The 17,084-nt window shown below is 39.7% G+C and overlaps 1 protein-coding gene and 1 long non-coding RNA gene across 15 annotated transcripts in view; one reads left to right on the top strand and one right to left on the bottom strand.

Annotated features, from left to right (window-relative positions):
* The window catches only part of TRPM3 (transient receptor potential cation channel subfamily M member 3), a 931,696-nt gene that overhangs the window by 326,412 nt on the left and 588,200 nt on the right, over window positions 1–17,084 (top strand). For 7 of the 14 annotated variants that reach the window (XM_017873080.1, XM_017873077.1, XM_017873075.1 and 4 more), the window contains exon 1: window positions 3,235–3,660. The exons of 5 other annotated variants lie outside the window; for them this stretch is intronic. In XM_017873080.1, the coding sequence (XP_017728569.1) occupies window positions 3,484–3,660 (177 nt within the window). In that variant the 5' untranslated portion in view covers window positions 3,235–3,483. Of the gene's footprint in view, window positions 1–3,234; window positions 3,661–17,084 lie in introns of those variants that run through there. 2 more of the 14 variants (XM_017873089.1, XM_017873078.1) reach the window with 1 other exon arrangement.
* Window positions 9,551–17,084, bottom strand: part of LOC108530287 (uncharacterized) — a 68,239-nt gene continuing 60,705 nt past the window's right edge. The window contains exons 6-7 of the long non-coding RNA XR_001885789.1: window positions 12,408–12,568; window positions 9,551–9,720 (exon numbers count right to left, since the gene is read on the bottom strand). This is a non-coding gene — a long non-coding RNA (uncharacterized LOC108530287). The remainder of the gene's footprint in view (window positions 9,721–12,407; window positions 12,569–17,084) is intronic.

Genomic DNA, 17,084 nt, shown 5'->3' with positions numbered 1-17,084 from the left:
TTTTAGTGAGAAGGGGTTTCACCGTGTTAGCCAGGATGGTCTCGATCTCCTGACCTCGTGATCTGCCAACCTCAGCCTCCCAAAGTGCTGGGATTACAGGCGTGAGCCACCGCGCCCGGCCGCCATGATTTTTTTGAAGAGAAGGAACGTGGTCTTCAAAAGAAAGAATTCAGAAGGTCTATACAATGGCCCCCTTGTTAGTATTGAGAATGAGCTCAAATTTCATCATGATTCTTTGGTTTAGTATCATTTACACAGAAAATAAAAGGGAAGATAATCAGTGGGGAGTGGGTTTTCTGTAGCATGGGAGAGAATTAGAGTTGGTTCAAAGGCAGGCTTTGGAATAGAGAAATCTGATATGCCCCGCTTGCTATTTTTTAGGATACTGAAAGCTAGTATGACTATGTCAGAGTTTCAAGCCTGCTAGAATTTGTTCTGCAGATGTGTAGACAACCACATTCATAAGATTTATAGGTAAGCACTTTGAATTTGTGAGATGCTAATATCTGGGGCTGGGCTTGCCCCTCTGCATTTTTTTTCCTCATTAGACTTCTCTCTAAAACTGGGGAAGGCATCTTCTATGTGAAAATATAATTTCTTCAAAATAGAGAGGAGGGTCTTGAAAACCCTTCTTTAGATGTTTTGATAGCAAACAGTTCTGGCACAAAGCACCACAATGATGGGAGAAAAACCGCCTCTCATGCACTGTCATCCTTCTTTGATCTTTACCTCTTTTGCGGTGTAATCTCCAAATCAATTCCCTGAAGGTTTTGTGCTTTTCTCCTCTAATTGCCATTAGAGAGGGCTGTGAATCCTCCTACTTCCTCACTCTGCATAGTTTCTAATGTTCTCTTTGACCAAAGTTATTCAGTAAAATTAAAGGGGATAGGAGAATCAAAGGCTATGTGTTTTCAGAATGATGCTGTCATTTTTGTGGGGTCCTTAGCATTTTGAAATAGTTCAGGGCAGAGGGTAGGCAATTGCAGTTTTTCAGCATTTTCATGGAGCAGAGATCTCACCACCTCAACAGAACCACTTAAGGGCATTCATTTAAAAGCTTAGAAAGGCTGGAGCCTTCCTCACTGAAGGCAGCATCTTGCAACCTGGTGAATACCACACTGTATGAGGAAACCCATGCTGCCCTTGCAGTCTCCCACCTTCCTCTTTCCCCATTTATTAAACTCATGGTAACTCACAAGAAGCATTCAATTTTAATTTGTCTTGCTTGACTTCATTACCTCCTACCATATGTATGCATGCTTAATGAAAATTGTCAGTGGGCTTCCAGCTCAGACTCAGCACATGCTACCCAGAAGATGGATCATGGTACAGGTATTTAGTATATGCCAGGCACAGTTCTAAGTGCTTTGCCGATATTAGCTCCTTTAGTCCTCACGTATGCATATGGGTTTATTTTAATCTCCATTGTATGGATAAGGACTCCAAGACACAAAGAAAGTATGTAAATCTCCCAAGACTAGCTTCAAAATTGGAATTTGAACCATGCAGCTTGATTCCAGAATTCATGCTGTTAACTACTACATCAACATCAGACCAAAGTAATAATCTGAAAGAAATGCTGAGCATTTCTTCTTTGAAGTCTTTAACTCTTATGTAAGATTAAATTACCAAAAAACAGAGTTTTATTCCTAGAGTCCCTTTTGAAAGAAATAGGAGACAAGAGAAACTTGTCTTTACAGCCCAGTAGAGTGGTTTCAATCCAGACTCCAGTTATACTAGTACGTTAGACTTGTTACTAATTTCTCTAGACCTCATTTGCTTAATCTGTGAGGTAAGGATATGACCATAACACCTACTCCATAAAGTTTCCATGGACATAAACCTATGCAATGCATTGTGCTAGGTGATACACGTGAGCCGTTAGTATTTTAATACTGCCTTCAATCCTTTGTGGAAATAGAATAGTAACAGAAAATGAGTCAACTGTGTATCAGATCTATTAAAGTGATATTGTTTGATAGAAGATAATCAGACATAAATTTTATTATACAAGGTAGGTCAATGATCTGTCTTCCACAGGTGAACTAGTTTTCTGCAATATCTTTCTTAAATTTGTGACACAAGGCCATTGTGAGTGAAATGGTGTTGTAGCACAGTGTGTCAGGTATTGATTTCATGCTGGGGTGGGCCTGTGTTGTCCCAGTTCTGAATTACAGCAGTGTATCACATCTGCTTGCAGCGCTCCCAGTTCAGCTTCCGACTGCGTAATAGTCACGGAGCTGGGATTTACCAATCTCTTCAAGTTAATTAGAAATGGAAAATCAGCATAGTCATAGAGGAAAAAATAAATAAGATGGCGATACTCCAAGGATGTGGGGATTCTCCCCGATTGGAGTTGTCAGGTCAGCTGCTCCTACTGATGTCTGATGCCTGGGGGGAATGTGGGAGCTGAAGAGGGGTTGTGTCAGGAACTCCCTTCTCTTCTCACGCTCCCAACTTACCTTCTCTATGTGAAATTATCCAGTTTCTACCTTCAAATTGAAAAGCTGTCCTTTATTCTCTCTCTCACCACAGGAGTCCTAAAGACTATACATTCCAACTCAGCAACTATTTCATAAAGCCTCCTTAGAAAATGATGCGGGTGGAAACCCCACTTAAGGAAACTCCCTTCTTTATAGACAGCATCTCAGGTGGCACTTTATGGGTTAAACTTGTGTTGCAGAGAAAGGGTATCAAGTGGCTTTCCAGGACATAACCCCCATTTAAAAACTGCCATCTCTAAAAGGTGAGCCAAATTCCCATTAGTTTACCCTGCTTTCTATGAAAGGAACAACTCAGTGTGTTTGAGTTTGCTTGTGTCTCAGTGTCTATCATCTACACAACGAATTATCAGGACGAAGACTGTCAATCACGGCTAATAAAAACCTCAGAGCACGACAAAGATCTCTTTTCCTATAGATGTATTTGATGATAGCCCTCACTTTATTATGTCGCATAAATCAAAAAGGAAGCGTTTATCTCATTAGGAGGCACCCCTTCTCTCCCTGTGTCCTCGCCCCTCCCCCCGTGCCAGTTCGCAGTCCCTCCAAGATGCTTTGTGCAAGAAAGTGCAAGTTTCCCGTTCTGGCTTTATTTTTGTTCCCTTTTGCTCCCCTCCTGGCTCGCCCCCAAACCAGGCTAGCAAAGCAATGGCCCCGGTTCCCCCCCAACGCCTGACCTGCGTTTACTGGGAGGAGAGCGGGAGAGGGAGCGCGCATTCCGGAGCAGGCTGCTTTGACTCCGACCACAGGCTGTTTTGTGCAGGCTGTCCCTCTCCTTCAGAACCGTGCATCCCCTCCCCGAAGCAGCAGGCAGTGTGCCTCCATTCAGCCACATTTGGTATGCATGAGCACGGCTGCAGAGAGAGGGGAGGTGGCTTTCTTAAGAAGGTTCAGGGGCTCAGGCAAGGCTACTTGACTAGTCTTCCAAGTTCCAGGAAGCCTCTGCCCTAATGGAATTTGCAGGTGTGGAGATGACCATGGGATGCCAGAGCCGTGGGGGACCGTTTATTTTCTAGGCATTGCTCAGGTTTTCAGTTTCTTGTTTTCCTGGTGGAATTTGGAAGGGGTCATGAATCAGGCTGATGCTCCTCGACCCCTAAACTGGACCATCCGGAAGCTGTGCCACGCAGCCTTTCTTCCATCTGTCAGACTTCTGAAGGTACTGTAACTTGCAGCCTTGAATGGCGCTAATTATGGTTTTCAGGTTTAAATACCCAACTTGGGGACTTGGGCTGGGACGCACCTTTGCGGGAGCCTAAATGCATGCAGTATTGGCTCTGTGGTCCGTGGCTGGAGAGAGGTTCTCAGTACTCCTCCCCTCCCCCCACGCCCCCCACCCACATCCCGTGGTGTCAGAGACAAGAGGCTGGTGCAAACCACACTTGAGAAGGAGATTTTGATCTCAGAGAATGGGCTACCTGGTGCTCCCCCACCCCTTTTAACCATTCCTAAAACAGAATTAATTAACTTCTTTGGGAGGGTGGGAATAGTAGTGGAAGTGAAATCTCTTACTCCCTTGTGTTTGGCTCCTGGGCTTTTCTTTCTCTCTCCCAGGGGAAGCCCTTCGACCCACTTTCCCTTTAAATGGAACCTGAGAGAACAAAGGATTCTCCTCATTAATTTAAAAGCTTTGTGTAGTTAGGTGGCCAGTCAGGTGAAGACGAACAAAGAAAGAGCCTCCTCAGACAGTGACTTTTTTGGTGCCCTTGTTTTTAGAAAAGGCATAAAAATGTGAGTCTCCTGAGTGGAATCAGTAGTGGGAAAGTATTGTTAAGCATATATTGTGTGTCAGCTCTCTCTCTAGCTGTGAGTCACACAAAAGAATGGCACTACACCTGAGCAGGAATTGCCACCGTGTATCTGCAGCGCTTCTCTTTCCAGAAGCACATGCATTAAAGATACTGAAAAAGTCCATACAACTGTGTACTAATCCACCTTCATGATCTTTCTTGTGGGGGGGGGGGGAGACACAAATTAGATTTAAAGGTGCAGGAAACAGGTATTTTTGCCCAGCAAATAGAAGGTGGTAACACTTAATAGAGAAAAATGCATGTCTCTGATGTTCTCTATCCATTTGAAGTTAAAAAAGGCAAAGTTCTTAACACTCTTTTCCAGAGTGTATATGCCCTTTTGATTTAATGACCACTGAGCATTGAGTCCAGTGGGCTACAATGGAGAATTAATGAATTCGCCCTGAATACATTACACTTGCGGAATTTTGTTCTGAGGCTGTGTTCTGGTTAGGTTAGGTTTGATGTGGACAGTTAGTTCCATACAGCTAAGTGGTGCCTCACAACAGAGTTTTATTACCCCTTGCCTGAGTTTTCCTTATCATGTTAAACACCAACTGGTATTAACTTTCAACAAAGGCTGCCCTAAGTGCTGTTCAAACTCCCATCACATGGTTGTCATGGTGATGGCTTGCTTCCCTAGGGACTATTTAGGAGGAAAGGCAGGTTTGGGTATGGTTAGTAGAAGAGACTTTTCCTTGGATATGTGTGTTTTTGCTGTATTGGAACAACATGTGTGATAGGGCAAGAAAAAGAATGAGGCCAGAGAATTAACAAATCGTTGTACATTTTCTCCAGAATCACTAGTGAATCAAGAGTCAGGGGCAAAGAATGGGCATATCTAAGTCTCACTGAAAAAATTCAACTGCAGTAATTCCATGTGCAATGAGAAATCTTTTTTCGGTTAAAGTCATATATCAGCTCTAACCCAAAATAATGCTTTTTAACTCTTCTTGACAGATACGTGACTATCACTCTCAATATATTATTAATATTCTAGTTTTTTAAAATGGAGAACGTTATTCATTTAATAGTCACAAAACCAGCAGAGAAGTACCTACCTGAGGTACTTCTTTTAGGAGAAGCTGTCTTTTTAGGAGAGCTCTGTCATCTTTTTTAACTGAAAGTACTGTCCATACTATCTATCGGGAGACATTGTTAATGCTACAGCAATACTTTCATTGGCATACAGCTCAATCTTACCCCATCCTTTATTAAAGTGATACTTTGTAATAATTTATTGAATAAAATGCATTACCGTGTGTCCTCGTTTTTTCAATATCTAAAAGACAGGATGGAACCTTACTAGAGAACTTTTTTCCCAAATGACATCTGTATTTTTGAAAGATCATAGCTATCCTGTGAGACTTCAGATATTGAGCACATTTCAAATTCTTAAAGAAATAAAGTCATACCAAGTTCTTTCAGCAATACTTAGAAATAAAACCTGCTTTGGTATATGAGCAATTGTATTATCCACTCTCTGGCTGTGAATGCTATGTGTTCTTTTCCTCTGGATTGTGTTTGTCCTGTGTTTGCTTTGCTAGTTCCTATGTATTCTTGCCCTGGTTTTATCTTTTGAGTAAAATGTAAGTTCATGAGTTATAATTTGCATATTTTGGTAAATGCTCTTTCTGGTTTTATCTAGAAATGAAATGTTTAATAACAGTATTTCTTATGTCCCTTCCTTTCTTTCTCCTCCCTCTCTTCCTCCCTCCCTCTTCTCTCTCTTATTCCACCTTCCTCCATACTGCCACCACTATGTTAATTTGATGGATGGATTCTCTGGGAATCCAGTAGATTGTTGAAATCTTAAGGTAACAAAGCCAATTCTCCTATTCAACAGGTAATTTTTATTCCTCTTCCAAGCATTGTTCTGATATGACCTGCCCTCTCTCAGTGCCCCTACATGTCAGTAAATGCAGTGTAGGTCCTGATGGCTTGATTAGATTTAGCTAAATTCTGATCAGTCACCATTTCTGACAGACTGGACTCAAGCCAATTTCCCTTTCTATCCTTTTCCTTAAAAATGTGTGTATCTTTGCTAACTTACTTTGGTACCATGTTAATATTTAGAAATGGCTTCATAATTCTATTTCCTTATTTTCCATTTCCTACTAGAAACAGGATACTACAGAATTAGAAGGGGAAGGCCGGTATCTGAAGCATGAATTAAACCCAATGAGCATTGAAATATACTTATTATTCCTCCTGAAAGCATCTCATTTGTTGTTTTGTCCATCTCAGAGCAAATTTTCAACATGCCAACAAACTCACATTTTGAATTTGGGGTTGCATTTGGAAATAAGACTTGGAAATGAATTTCTGGACAGGCACACAATGATGATAGCCAAAAGACAGAGCCTGTTTTCAAATGGGTAAATTTCAAATGGGACCCTTTCCAAATCATTTCTCTTCTGTTGTCGTTTGCTTTATTCTTATGTGTTTCAAGATTGCATCTTACTATTAATCACAAAAAAAGTCAAGTTTATGTCAGTGACAGAATGTTCTTAGCATATTTCATATTCATTATCAGGTCTATCTTTGCCATTGTTTTATTTGGAAGATTTTATTTTGGTAACATGTTGAATCTGAAGATTATTTTTAGGGCAGAGAGTTTTCTGTGTATTGAAGTCTTGGCGAACTTACTGAAGGGAAGGCTTCAGAAAAATGGGTTGCATTGGGAGAAAGGAAAGCACTGTATTTGTGACAGATTTTGGAAAGACATTTAAGTCAGTGTATTAATGAAGCCCAAATGATTAGTATCATTTTAAGACTTTCAGATTTTTATATTGAGAAATCATAAGACTTTGCTCACTTTAAGCAATGTCAGAAATATAATAAAGAAATTATATTCTGGAAAAGTCAGCCTAGACACTGGGTCCTAATTCCACTGTGTTCCTAACCAGCTGTGTGACCTTGGGCAAATTACTTAATCTTTCTGTCACTTGATGTCTTCTTTAAAATGAAGGGTTTGGGTCTTGACTGGATTTAGATCCAATGTCCTCATTCCCTATGCTGAAGCCTGCTATGCTCCTTGGGCATTGAAGAATGTTGTCTATTTGGACTGAAAGAATCGAATATTAAAATGGAAGAAGGAAATGGGTACAGTAAACAACAGTGTTTAAATCATATTAGGTTGGTGCAAAAGGTTTTTAATGGCAAAAACCACAATTACATTTTCACCCACCTAGTAGAAGACCTTGTCTGCTAAGCTACAGCATTAGACCATTATCTTGAAACTAGCGGGAAGGGGGAGGCAATTAAAAGAATTTTTGCAGCGAGGTGATCACCAGATTTAGGTATTATATAGTTGCTCTGGCTGTAGTGTCTAGAATGGGTGAGATGATGCAACTGGAAGCTGAAAGATTAGATTAGAGGCCTGGGGAATTGATGAGAACCTGGCTAAGGCAAAAGTAATGAAGGTAAAATAAACAGGGCCTTGCTAAATGGACTAGTTGTGGTGGAGAGAGGAATCTAGGATAACTTCTGAGTTTCTATCTTTGCTGTAGGGTTGGGTGGTGGTCCCAGCATCTAAGAATAAAGATCCTGAGAAGGAAGTACAGCCATTCTCACTTTGCAGTTCCTTTTTTCATGGGCTGGAAAGGGAATTTCAGTTATTGACTCTAGTAGGACTGACAAAAGTAAAGAAAATTATTCCTTATCTCACTCATCTCATTAATGAGGATGAGCCCCATTGAGTGTCCAATAGCAGAATTCTTTGAAGTAAATAATATTCCATCAGTAATGTCACTGTATTTTTGTTATATACCCTGCCTTCTGATGAAACTATGCAGAGTTTTACATAGTAAATTCCCTTTTAATTTTTTTTTTTGGAACCTAGTCAAAAGCCCAAACTCTTACTTTTATCCTTTCTCTTTTAATACAGAAGTATTACTTAAAGTAAAGTAGGTAACAGAAGAGAATTAATTGAAGGAGAAATGATCAAGTTAGGCAATCAGATCAGCACAGATTCCACCCAAGTGCTAATGTTTACACTTCTATAATTCCATATAATGGTAACCAATGTTCATTCTATTGTCTGTGGAGCAAAGTAAGATCCAAATAACCAAATGTATTTGTTCTATCTTCTAGAGTTGATATCAGACATTCCAGGAACTGACTTCCCTCTGGTGTTCTCAAACTCTTCAAGGAACAATTACTTTGACATTTGTTTCAATTGTATTTTAAATTTATGACCTTCAAGTTGTCCCATTCACATCTAAAATTCTGAATCTTTACAAAGGAGGTAGAATAATGTTAATAAGCCAGAAACTTGGCTTAGCCCGGACAGGGCACTCCTGAGCCACATGCTAGGGAGCAACAGTTAAGTTTCCACCACAGGAGAGGAAATAGACACCCATTATGTCTAGGTAAATATATCCGCGGATCCTGGCAAGCAAGGCCAGGAAATTTGTAATGGACTAATTCCATTAAGTGCCTTGAAGATGGGAAACTTGAAGAATAAACTGCTTTAGGAAAACATGGTGTATTGTTAGGCAGAATTTTAATGGCTACAAATAAAAGAAACTTCCTGTCTTTCCATCTCAGCCTGCCAGCCTCAGATTCCCTTAAAAAAAAAAAAAGCGAGAAAGAAAAGAATAAAAGAAAATGGGACCAAACTAGAACCCAGGAGAGAGGGAAAACTGTCTGGTGTGTATCAAATGGTGGCTTCGACTCAGGCTGCTGAACAGTGAACCATGTGACTTGCCTTTTGTGAAATGTTCCTCAGGCAGCTTAAGGGAAATTCCTGAGGCAACAAGAAACCCTCCTGTCTCTCTGGAGAGTTCTGTCTCCTGATGACCTTTTTTGTGGAGGCAAGAATGAAAATGTGTGGTCACTGGGGAGTGAGGAGGAAATGGCTGGGACATCCAAGTCCAGGGGCCACTGCACTCTGGGATGCTTGGAGGCACAGTAACGCCCCTGGCAAGGTCTGTCTCAAGGGAAAGGGCCCTGCCATCCTGGCAGATGACTTCCTGCAGGGAGCCAGGACTCTGCCTACCCAGCAGTGGTTCCACACCCTCCCCTCTGCTCCTCTGCTGGTGTAACCTCAGCTGGCTCCAAGGTAATTTTCAGATCATATTTTTTCTCCCTTTCCATTATCTAGCATGAAAAAGAGTTTTACAGGCTGTGACCAACGAAACGTATTGACAAAATGTTTAATGAATGGACAAACAAACACATGAAAGATACATGAAATACCAAGAATGCTTAGAACCACTTGGGGAGCTTGTGAGAAAAGCAAATAGTCAGGGCCCACTCTCGGAGGTGTTGACTGAGTAGGTAGGTGGTGGGTTCAGGAATTTGCATTTTCACAGTTCTGCCAGTGATTCTGAAGTCCAGAGCTCTTGGAAGGACCCCACATTGAAAAAAGCTGCCATAGATTCAGCTGAGCTGGATGGAAACTTAATTCAGCGGCCACTCTGATGCTGGCATCCGGGAAGAACAGATTTTGTGTTAGTCAACAGTGGAAGCAAAAGGTTTTAAGAAACAGTTCTCAGGTTTTCAAAATGTGATCATGATAGATCATTAACAGAAAGAGAAGTAAAATGAGTTCAGCTGCCCTGCTCTGAGTTCTAGATGATATAATCTGAAGAAGTGTTTCTCCCTATTTCTTTTTATTTTCTGTTTGTTTATATGATCATTTCTCTGTATTTTTTCATGAAAATTTTTAGTCACATGATGTGAAATTTCAGAATTTTCTATGCTACTGAACTTATATGGAGATATGTGGTTGTGAATGAGAGCTCCTTAAAACAGTCTTCATGGTCAAGATTCTGGAATATCCTCCATATGCCTCCTTTCTTTATTCCACTATAATGAATCGCCCTTGGGCTTGCAGTGGTCACTCAAGGGTATGTCCCTTAGATTCCAAGGTATGTGATAGGCTCAAGTGAGAAGTGGCCATTTCACTTGGGGGCAAAGGCCTAAGCAGCCATAAATGATGCCCATAACTCTACTCCCCCACCCAACCACCTCCACCCCACAACCTTCAAAAGCTAACCAATGATTCTGGACAGAAAAGAGGAAGAAGAGAACATTTAGGGCTCTCATTTGGAAAAGCTTAATTATATTTACAATTAATTTTATACTTGGGAAAATTTTAAAATGCTGCTTAATATTAAATATTTAATATGAAAAAATAGAGTGAACACAATTTTCTTGGCTCTTGAGCATGTGGCAAAGATACAGTGCTGTGACTGCTAGGGTGGGGTGTTTCAGGTATAACAAAATCTCTAGGAAGGGCACACTTAGTTTTTATGAAGATTTGTGTTTAACAGTCTGTGGGAATTCTGATCTAACCATTGGTTCTTCTCTTCTCATTTTCAGAGAGACATGCATAGGAGTGGCAGTTTAGGGATAGCTTTGATCAGTTTTATTTCTTTTCCCCCAAATAAGTAAAGATTCTTCAAGGTTTGATGCATAGGTAGACAGACGATAGATAGATAGATAGATAGATAGATAGATAGATAGATAGATAGATAAAATAGATTAAATAGATAAGGAAGGTAGGAAGAATTCCTACATTTTACGTATTGAACTCTTACATGAAGAAAGTTTCATCCAACACAATGAGTCCTTGAAGCAGTGTTTCTCAAAGTGTGATCCAAGACTGTCTATGATAGAATCAGATGACAGTGACTTCACATAGACCTACTAAGTTGAGCCCCTGGGTGGACCTTGCAAACCTGCATTTTACGAATAGCCCAGATCAATGTTATGCACTTAACATTTGAGAATCTCTGCTTCTAAAGTGTAATGCTTTAGTGAAGAGATGTTGGCTCATTAAAATTAGGCCTCTGGCATGACCAGGCCTCAGTATCTGATTTTTATAGTTAAAAATTGAGCACTCAGTATCTCTCTATATATTTATATAGGCTCAAAATGTATCCACATCTTTAAAGTTCTCATGCTCACAGAGCATTGAATGACTTTTATAATTACTTTTTAAGGGATCATACAAGAAACCTAATTTAGATACCAAAAATGTGTGGTAGATAGGTAGTATTCTGGATTCAAAGAAAATATGGCATGTCAGCCTCACTCTTTGTTTACTTTAGGAGACTATACACTTTCAAGATTAGAGGCAGAAAAACTTTGCAGCAGAGAAAACACATTAAGTGTAACTGCTGCCCTAATCAAGTGGCCATTGCTGAATCAAACAAGCCTCCCTCTTATCTGCTCCTTTTCCCCTATGCTATCTCCCAACTGCTAGGATCACCCATTCACTACATTGCCTAAACTGGAAAACCTGGGTTTGTGCCTTTTGCCTTGTTTTCTCCCATCCTTATGTAATTAGCCAATCAGTTCTGCCAGATTTCCTCATAAGTATATCTCTGTTCCACCCCCTTCTGTCTATTCCTAGTTCCCAAATTCAGTCTCTCTTTTTCTTGGGACCAAAATACTACAGCTGCCTCCAGTGTTGTCTACTTCAAATCCATCCTTCCCACAGCCACCAGAATGGTCCATTTAAAATGCAAGTAAGACCAGGATGCTGCTGTGTTTGACATTCTTCAGTGATTCCTCATCTCTTGCAGAATAAAACCTAGGTTCTTTGGCATGGAATACAAGACCCAAGGTGATCTGGCCTCCGCCTACTTTGCTGCCTTCTTACCTTGTTTTTCCCCTCCTCAAATCACAGAATTCCATATAGCTGGATTTTTTGTACGACTTAATTCTACTGCCTGGAAAACCTGCACCAGACTTTCTCCTAGCTAACTCCTGCCTATATTTTAATGCTCAACATAGGTAAGTAGGATGAGTTCAGAAAAATTTCCCTGAATCCTCTAAGCTAGATAAAGCTCTCCTCTCCTGCACGTCCATAAACATCAGTGGGTATTTCTAGCTTTACTTTTAGCATGTTGTGGTATTATTAGCTCTTCCAACTCATTATGAAAATCTTCTTGAAGTTGAGAGTCATATCTTGTTCAATTTGGTGTGTGTAGCATTTAGCAGAGAGCCTAGGATATCTTGGGTGCTAGATGAATTATATTTGAATAGGTAAATATTGGAGAAAATGAGTGACTGTGCTTTTGATTAGTGTTCTGAAGTTGCTAGAGGAACCAAATGGTATTATAGGGGCTTGGTAATTTTTTTGTGTGTGATTAAAGAATACCTTGAGCTTGAGATGATTTAGTTCATAGATTCCCCAAGTTGGAAGATTAGTTAGGGAGTTGAATCAATACTTCGCACTCAGTGAAAATGACACAGAATAAAATATGTACTCAAGGAAGAATCTATGTAGGTAGCACCAGATATCTGCTTTGATAACATTCACTGAAAGAGAAAGTGAGAGATAAAAATTATCTCATCTATTGATCATGTTGGAGAAAAGGCATTTCTTAATTTGGTGATCTAACATACTTTAATGTATTTCCTTTTATTGACTGGATTACATTGTAAAATAGATAAAATAGTATTGGAAGAAAAACTGCACTGTTAAACTTGCTGGGGCCACCCTTTCTTTATCCTCTAAATATGCCTTTGGAAAATGTCTAGAGATAACTGTGTAGGCACTACCCAAATGAAATATTTTGGTGTTTCCGTGTAAAGGTAAACATGACTTAGGATTTATTTTTCTGTTAGTCATAGATCATTTTATTATATCATGTATCATGGATCAAGGTCAAATAGGAATCTTAGCTGATCAGATTCCTACAGGGAAAAAATAGATCAGTCAAATAGCTTTCTTATGGAAGAGATCAGAATTATTAGAAAATTATACTACTGCTTGTTGGTTAAGATCAATAATCCATGTGGCTGGAAAGAAGGTAAATAACTATTTGCTGGCATAATCTCTGTGATAATCTCGCTAGAAGAAACTATTGGAAAGAAACAGCTATCATACAGGCTTCCATAAGAAATATTTGCTCTTTTGTGCTAGTCCACAAATAAATGATAACTTGAACGTTTAGGAACTGGCAGATAAATTTGCAGAGTTGTTGAAAGCTTTGGGCTAGCCTAATGATGTTTCATTAAAACAGGATTTCTCAGCCTCAACACTACTGACATTTGGGGCTGAATAAGTCTTTGTTGTGGGGGACATCTGTCCTGTGCTTTGTAAGACATTTATTGGTATCTTAGGTTTCTACTGAAACACACCAGGAGCACCCCCCTGCCCCGCCATCCCCATTGTAAAAACCAAAATGTCTCCAGATATTGCCAAATATCCTTTGGCAGGGAGGGGCAAAATCACCCCTAGTTGGCAACACTGTTTAAACATTTCCCCTTGAAAATAGATGTTTTAACAGGCGGGTACGTAATTGATTTTGCTGGAATCCTAGTGATAGGAAGGGAATGCTTTAACTTTAGACACACTTTCTTTTTCATTTTACAAGAAATTGAAATTTAACTTACAGTTGGGAAATTAACTGGTCCAGTGTTATTCACTAAACGCAGACTAAGAAATCATTTTCTCATCTTATTGTCAATCATCTCTTGTAAGAAAATTGAATGTAACCAATTTGTCTGAAAGGGTTTGAATGTTCCATATATGTTGTTTTGTGAATCAAAAGTGGAGCATATTTTTCAGTTTGATTGATGGTATCCAGTGAAATGTTTAATTTTTACCATTATTTTGTTCTGTAATAACTTCTACATAGAACTGCTTACGAATAATGCGGTATACATTTCATTTCAATGAATATCTCAAGACAAAATTTTTATGTGACATTAGCTCATGTGAGCAATCAAAGATTTTGAGACAAAATCTAGTCTTTTATACAACCAAGCTGTATAATTTAAGGATAAGTATAACTACAACTAATTTCAATCATTTCAGCATGATCAAATGGACCAAAAAAAATGGAATTTCAGCTCTTAATTAGTTCTGCATTAATTAATATCCTAGCTGAGTTACCAAGAATGAGTAGTTTTATCTTTCAGTGCTTCAGCTTTCTCATCTATAAAATGAGAGAATAAGGTTAGATCAGGGTAGGCAAGGTTTGTATAAAAGGCCATATTGTAAATGGTTTAGGCTTTGTGGGTCATATACCCTCTGTTGCAACTGCTCATGTAGTCTACTGCAACTATTCTGTGGGTCATGCAACTTCCATTGCCATACTCAATTCATATTACATTGGAGCATGAAAGCAGCCACAAACAATACACAACAAAGGAGCATAGCCGTTTTCTAATAAAACTAATTTATGAACACTGAAATTTGAATTACATATAATTGTCAAATGTCATAGAATATTCTTATTTTCATTGTTTTCAACCATTCTAAAATGTAAGAACTATTTTTAGCTTAATAGCTGTACACAAGAGAGGCAGGTGGTACTTGGCCTGTGCTCCTCAGTTTGCCAACTATGAGATGATCCTTAAGGTTCTTTGCACCCTTAACATTCTTGAATTTACTTTGGAATGACGGAAAGGTCATTTGGATGTTCCTATTTGTCTTACAGCTGCTCAGTGTCTGAGGGAAGTTGAGACTAAACCGTTCGTGTTTATTGGGGAGCAGTGTGTGGTGGGCTCACTCTCTTATGAGGGGTAGGAGAACACTTGTTCTCCCTCTAAAAAAAATTGATGCAGTCTCAGTTCTTCAAAAGATGTCGTTATTCACAAAAATATATATATTGAAATGTACAGGGACTGAAAATGAAATGATAATAAAAGCTTAACATTTGAAAGGTCCTTTTCAATTTGCAGGGTACTTTCCTTTACGTCAGATGAAATGAGCTTCATAGCAACTCTGTGAACAAATGTGGTGGGTTCGGTTTCTCCTCTTTATAGCTGAAAAGATTCTGGCCCAAATAGGTTAAGCCATATATTAAGGACTTTTCTAATTCCAAACTCCTTCCCTGCAGTCCTCTGCATCATGTGTTTGCCTCTGTTACTGTCTCTCTTCAGCTGAGGCCCAACTAGATTATAGAGTTATATCATGCATTAATAGTAGACATTGGTAGATTATTTAGGTACTTGACTACAGAAAGAATGAAATTGCCAGTTCTTTTTTTTTTTTTTTTTTTTTTTTTGAGACGGGTCTCGTTTCTGCCGCCCCAGGCCTGGGAGTGCAGTGGGCCGGGATCTCAGCTTCACTGCAAAGCTTCCGGCCTTCCATTCGGTTTCATGGCCCATATCTCCTGCCTCAGCCTCCCTAGTAGCTGGGGGCTGGAATACGGGCCGCCCGCCCACCTCGGCCCGGGGGCTAATTTTTTTTGTATTTTTTAGTAGAGACGGGGGGTTTCACCGTGTTAGCCAGGATGTCTCGATCTCCTGACTCGCTGTATCCGGCCGTCTCGGCCTCCCAAAGTGCTGGGATTACAGGCTTGAGCCACCGCGCCCGGCCGAAATTGCCAATTCTTAAAAATATTATTGACAAGACAGAAAACTTTTCTGAGTCTTAGTGTCCTCCGTTATAAATTGAAATAATAAAAATACTGTTTTGTATCATTCATAAATTAATGTTTGTGTTTGCATATAGTTGGTAGGCAGTTAATACGAATTCCATTCCTTTCAACATAATAAAACAAAAGTGATGCAATGCAAATTAACAGAATCAAGGTGTCTTTTGTAATAAATTAGACTCAGGGAATGCATGTTATCTATGTGCAACTGCTTTCACTTTGGAGTTATTGTAGATTGTATTAGTCCGGATTCTCCAGGAAAAAAAAAAAAAAAAAAACAGAAGCAGTAGGATGTGTATATATATTGAAAGAGATTATTTTAAGGAATTGGCTTATGCAGTGGTGGAGACTTGACAATTCCAAAAGCTGATGAGGGAGGCCAGCAGGCTGAAGACTTAGGAGAGAATTGCAGCTTATGTCTGCTGGGGAGCCAGAAAATTTTAGCTCGAGTCTGCTGTAGAACCAGGAACAGCTGATGTTGCAGATAAAATCTGAAGGCAGTCTGCTGGCATTCCTTCTTGCTTGGAGGAGGTGAGCCTTTTGTTCTATTCAGGCCTTCAGCTTACTAGATGAGGCCCACCCACATAATGGAGAGTAATGTGCTTTACTCAGTGTCTGCCAATTTAAATGTAAACCTCATCCAAAAATACCCTCATAGAAACACTCAGAATAGTGTTTGACCAAATCTCTGGCCACCACAGCCCAGAGAAGTTGACATATAACATGAACTATCACATAGATAATTGTTAATCAACTCCTGATAACTTAAATAAAAATTTTCCTCTAAAGTTAACCTCTGAAATACCAGTGGCTGAAATGAAGTGCAGCCACAGGGAGCCAGACTTCTCTGTTATGGGGCTCAGAAGTCTCTCATTTCTGCCTCTCTTGGCTCATCTACTTTATACTTTTCTTTGTAAATTAGCTTCATCTATTCTGTATTCTGCTAACACTTGGTATAGCGTCCAGTTCCTTGTAATCTCAAGGTTGCCTTCCGTCTCCTCAGTTTCTCTCTCCCCTTCTCCTACAGAAAATCTCATTAACCAAGGTTTGGTGAGATGTCTACCCTTGTTTATTTAGCTCTGGTCCAAGAAATAGAGTCACAAGATATAAAAATGGCCACCTAGACCCATTCATCTAGCAGGTGATATGGAGCGGGGGAACAGCCTCTCTTAGCAAGGATGCAGGCACAGTGCTAACTCAATTAGCGTGAACTTCCTACACATAATAGCTTAATGGTTCTGGAATCTACCCAGACCTAGAAGGCATGGCAAGCCATCCAAAACTATGATTTCACTCTGCAAGTGATGATAAACAATGTTTCTATACCTTTTGCTAATATATAACAAGAGGAAATGGAGTTCAACTACAGAATCTGATTTTAGGTATACTATAAAGACAGTATTTCTGATTAAGAGACTTAGAGAGTCTGGAAGAAGTAGTAGACT

This window comes from Rhinopithecus bieti, unplaced genomic scaffold (assembly GCF_001698545.2).
Source record: "Rhinopithecus bieti isolate Rb0 unplaced genomic scaffold, ASM169854v2 scaffold_7648, whole genome shotgun sequence".
Lineage (NCBI taxonomy): Eukaryota > Metazoa > Chordata > Mammalia > Primates > Cercopithecidae > Rhinopithecus > Rhinopithecus bieti.
This window is presented reverse-complemented; position numbering and strand designations above follow the sequence as displayed.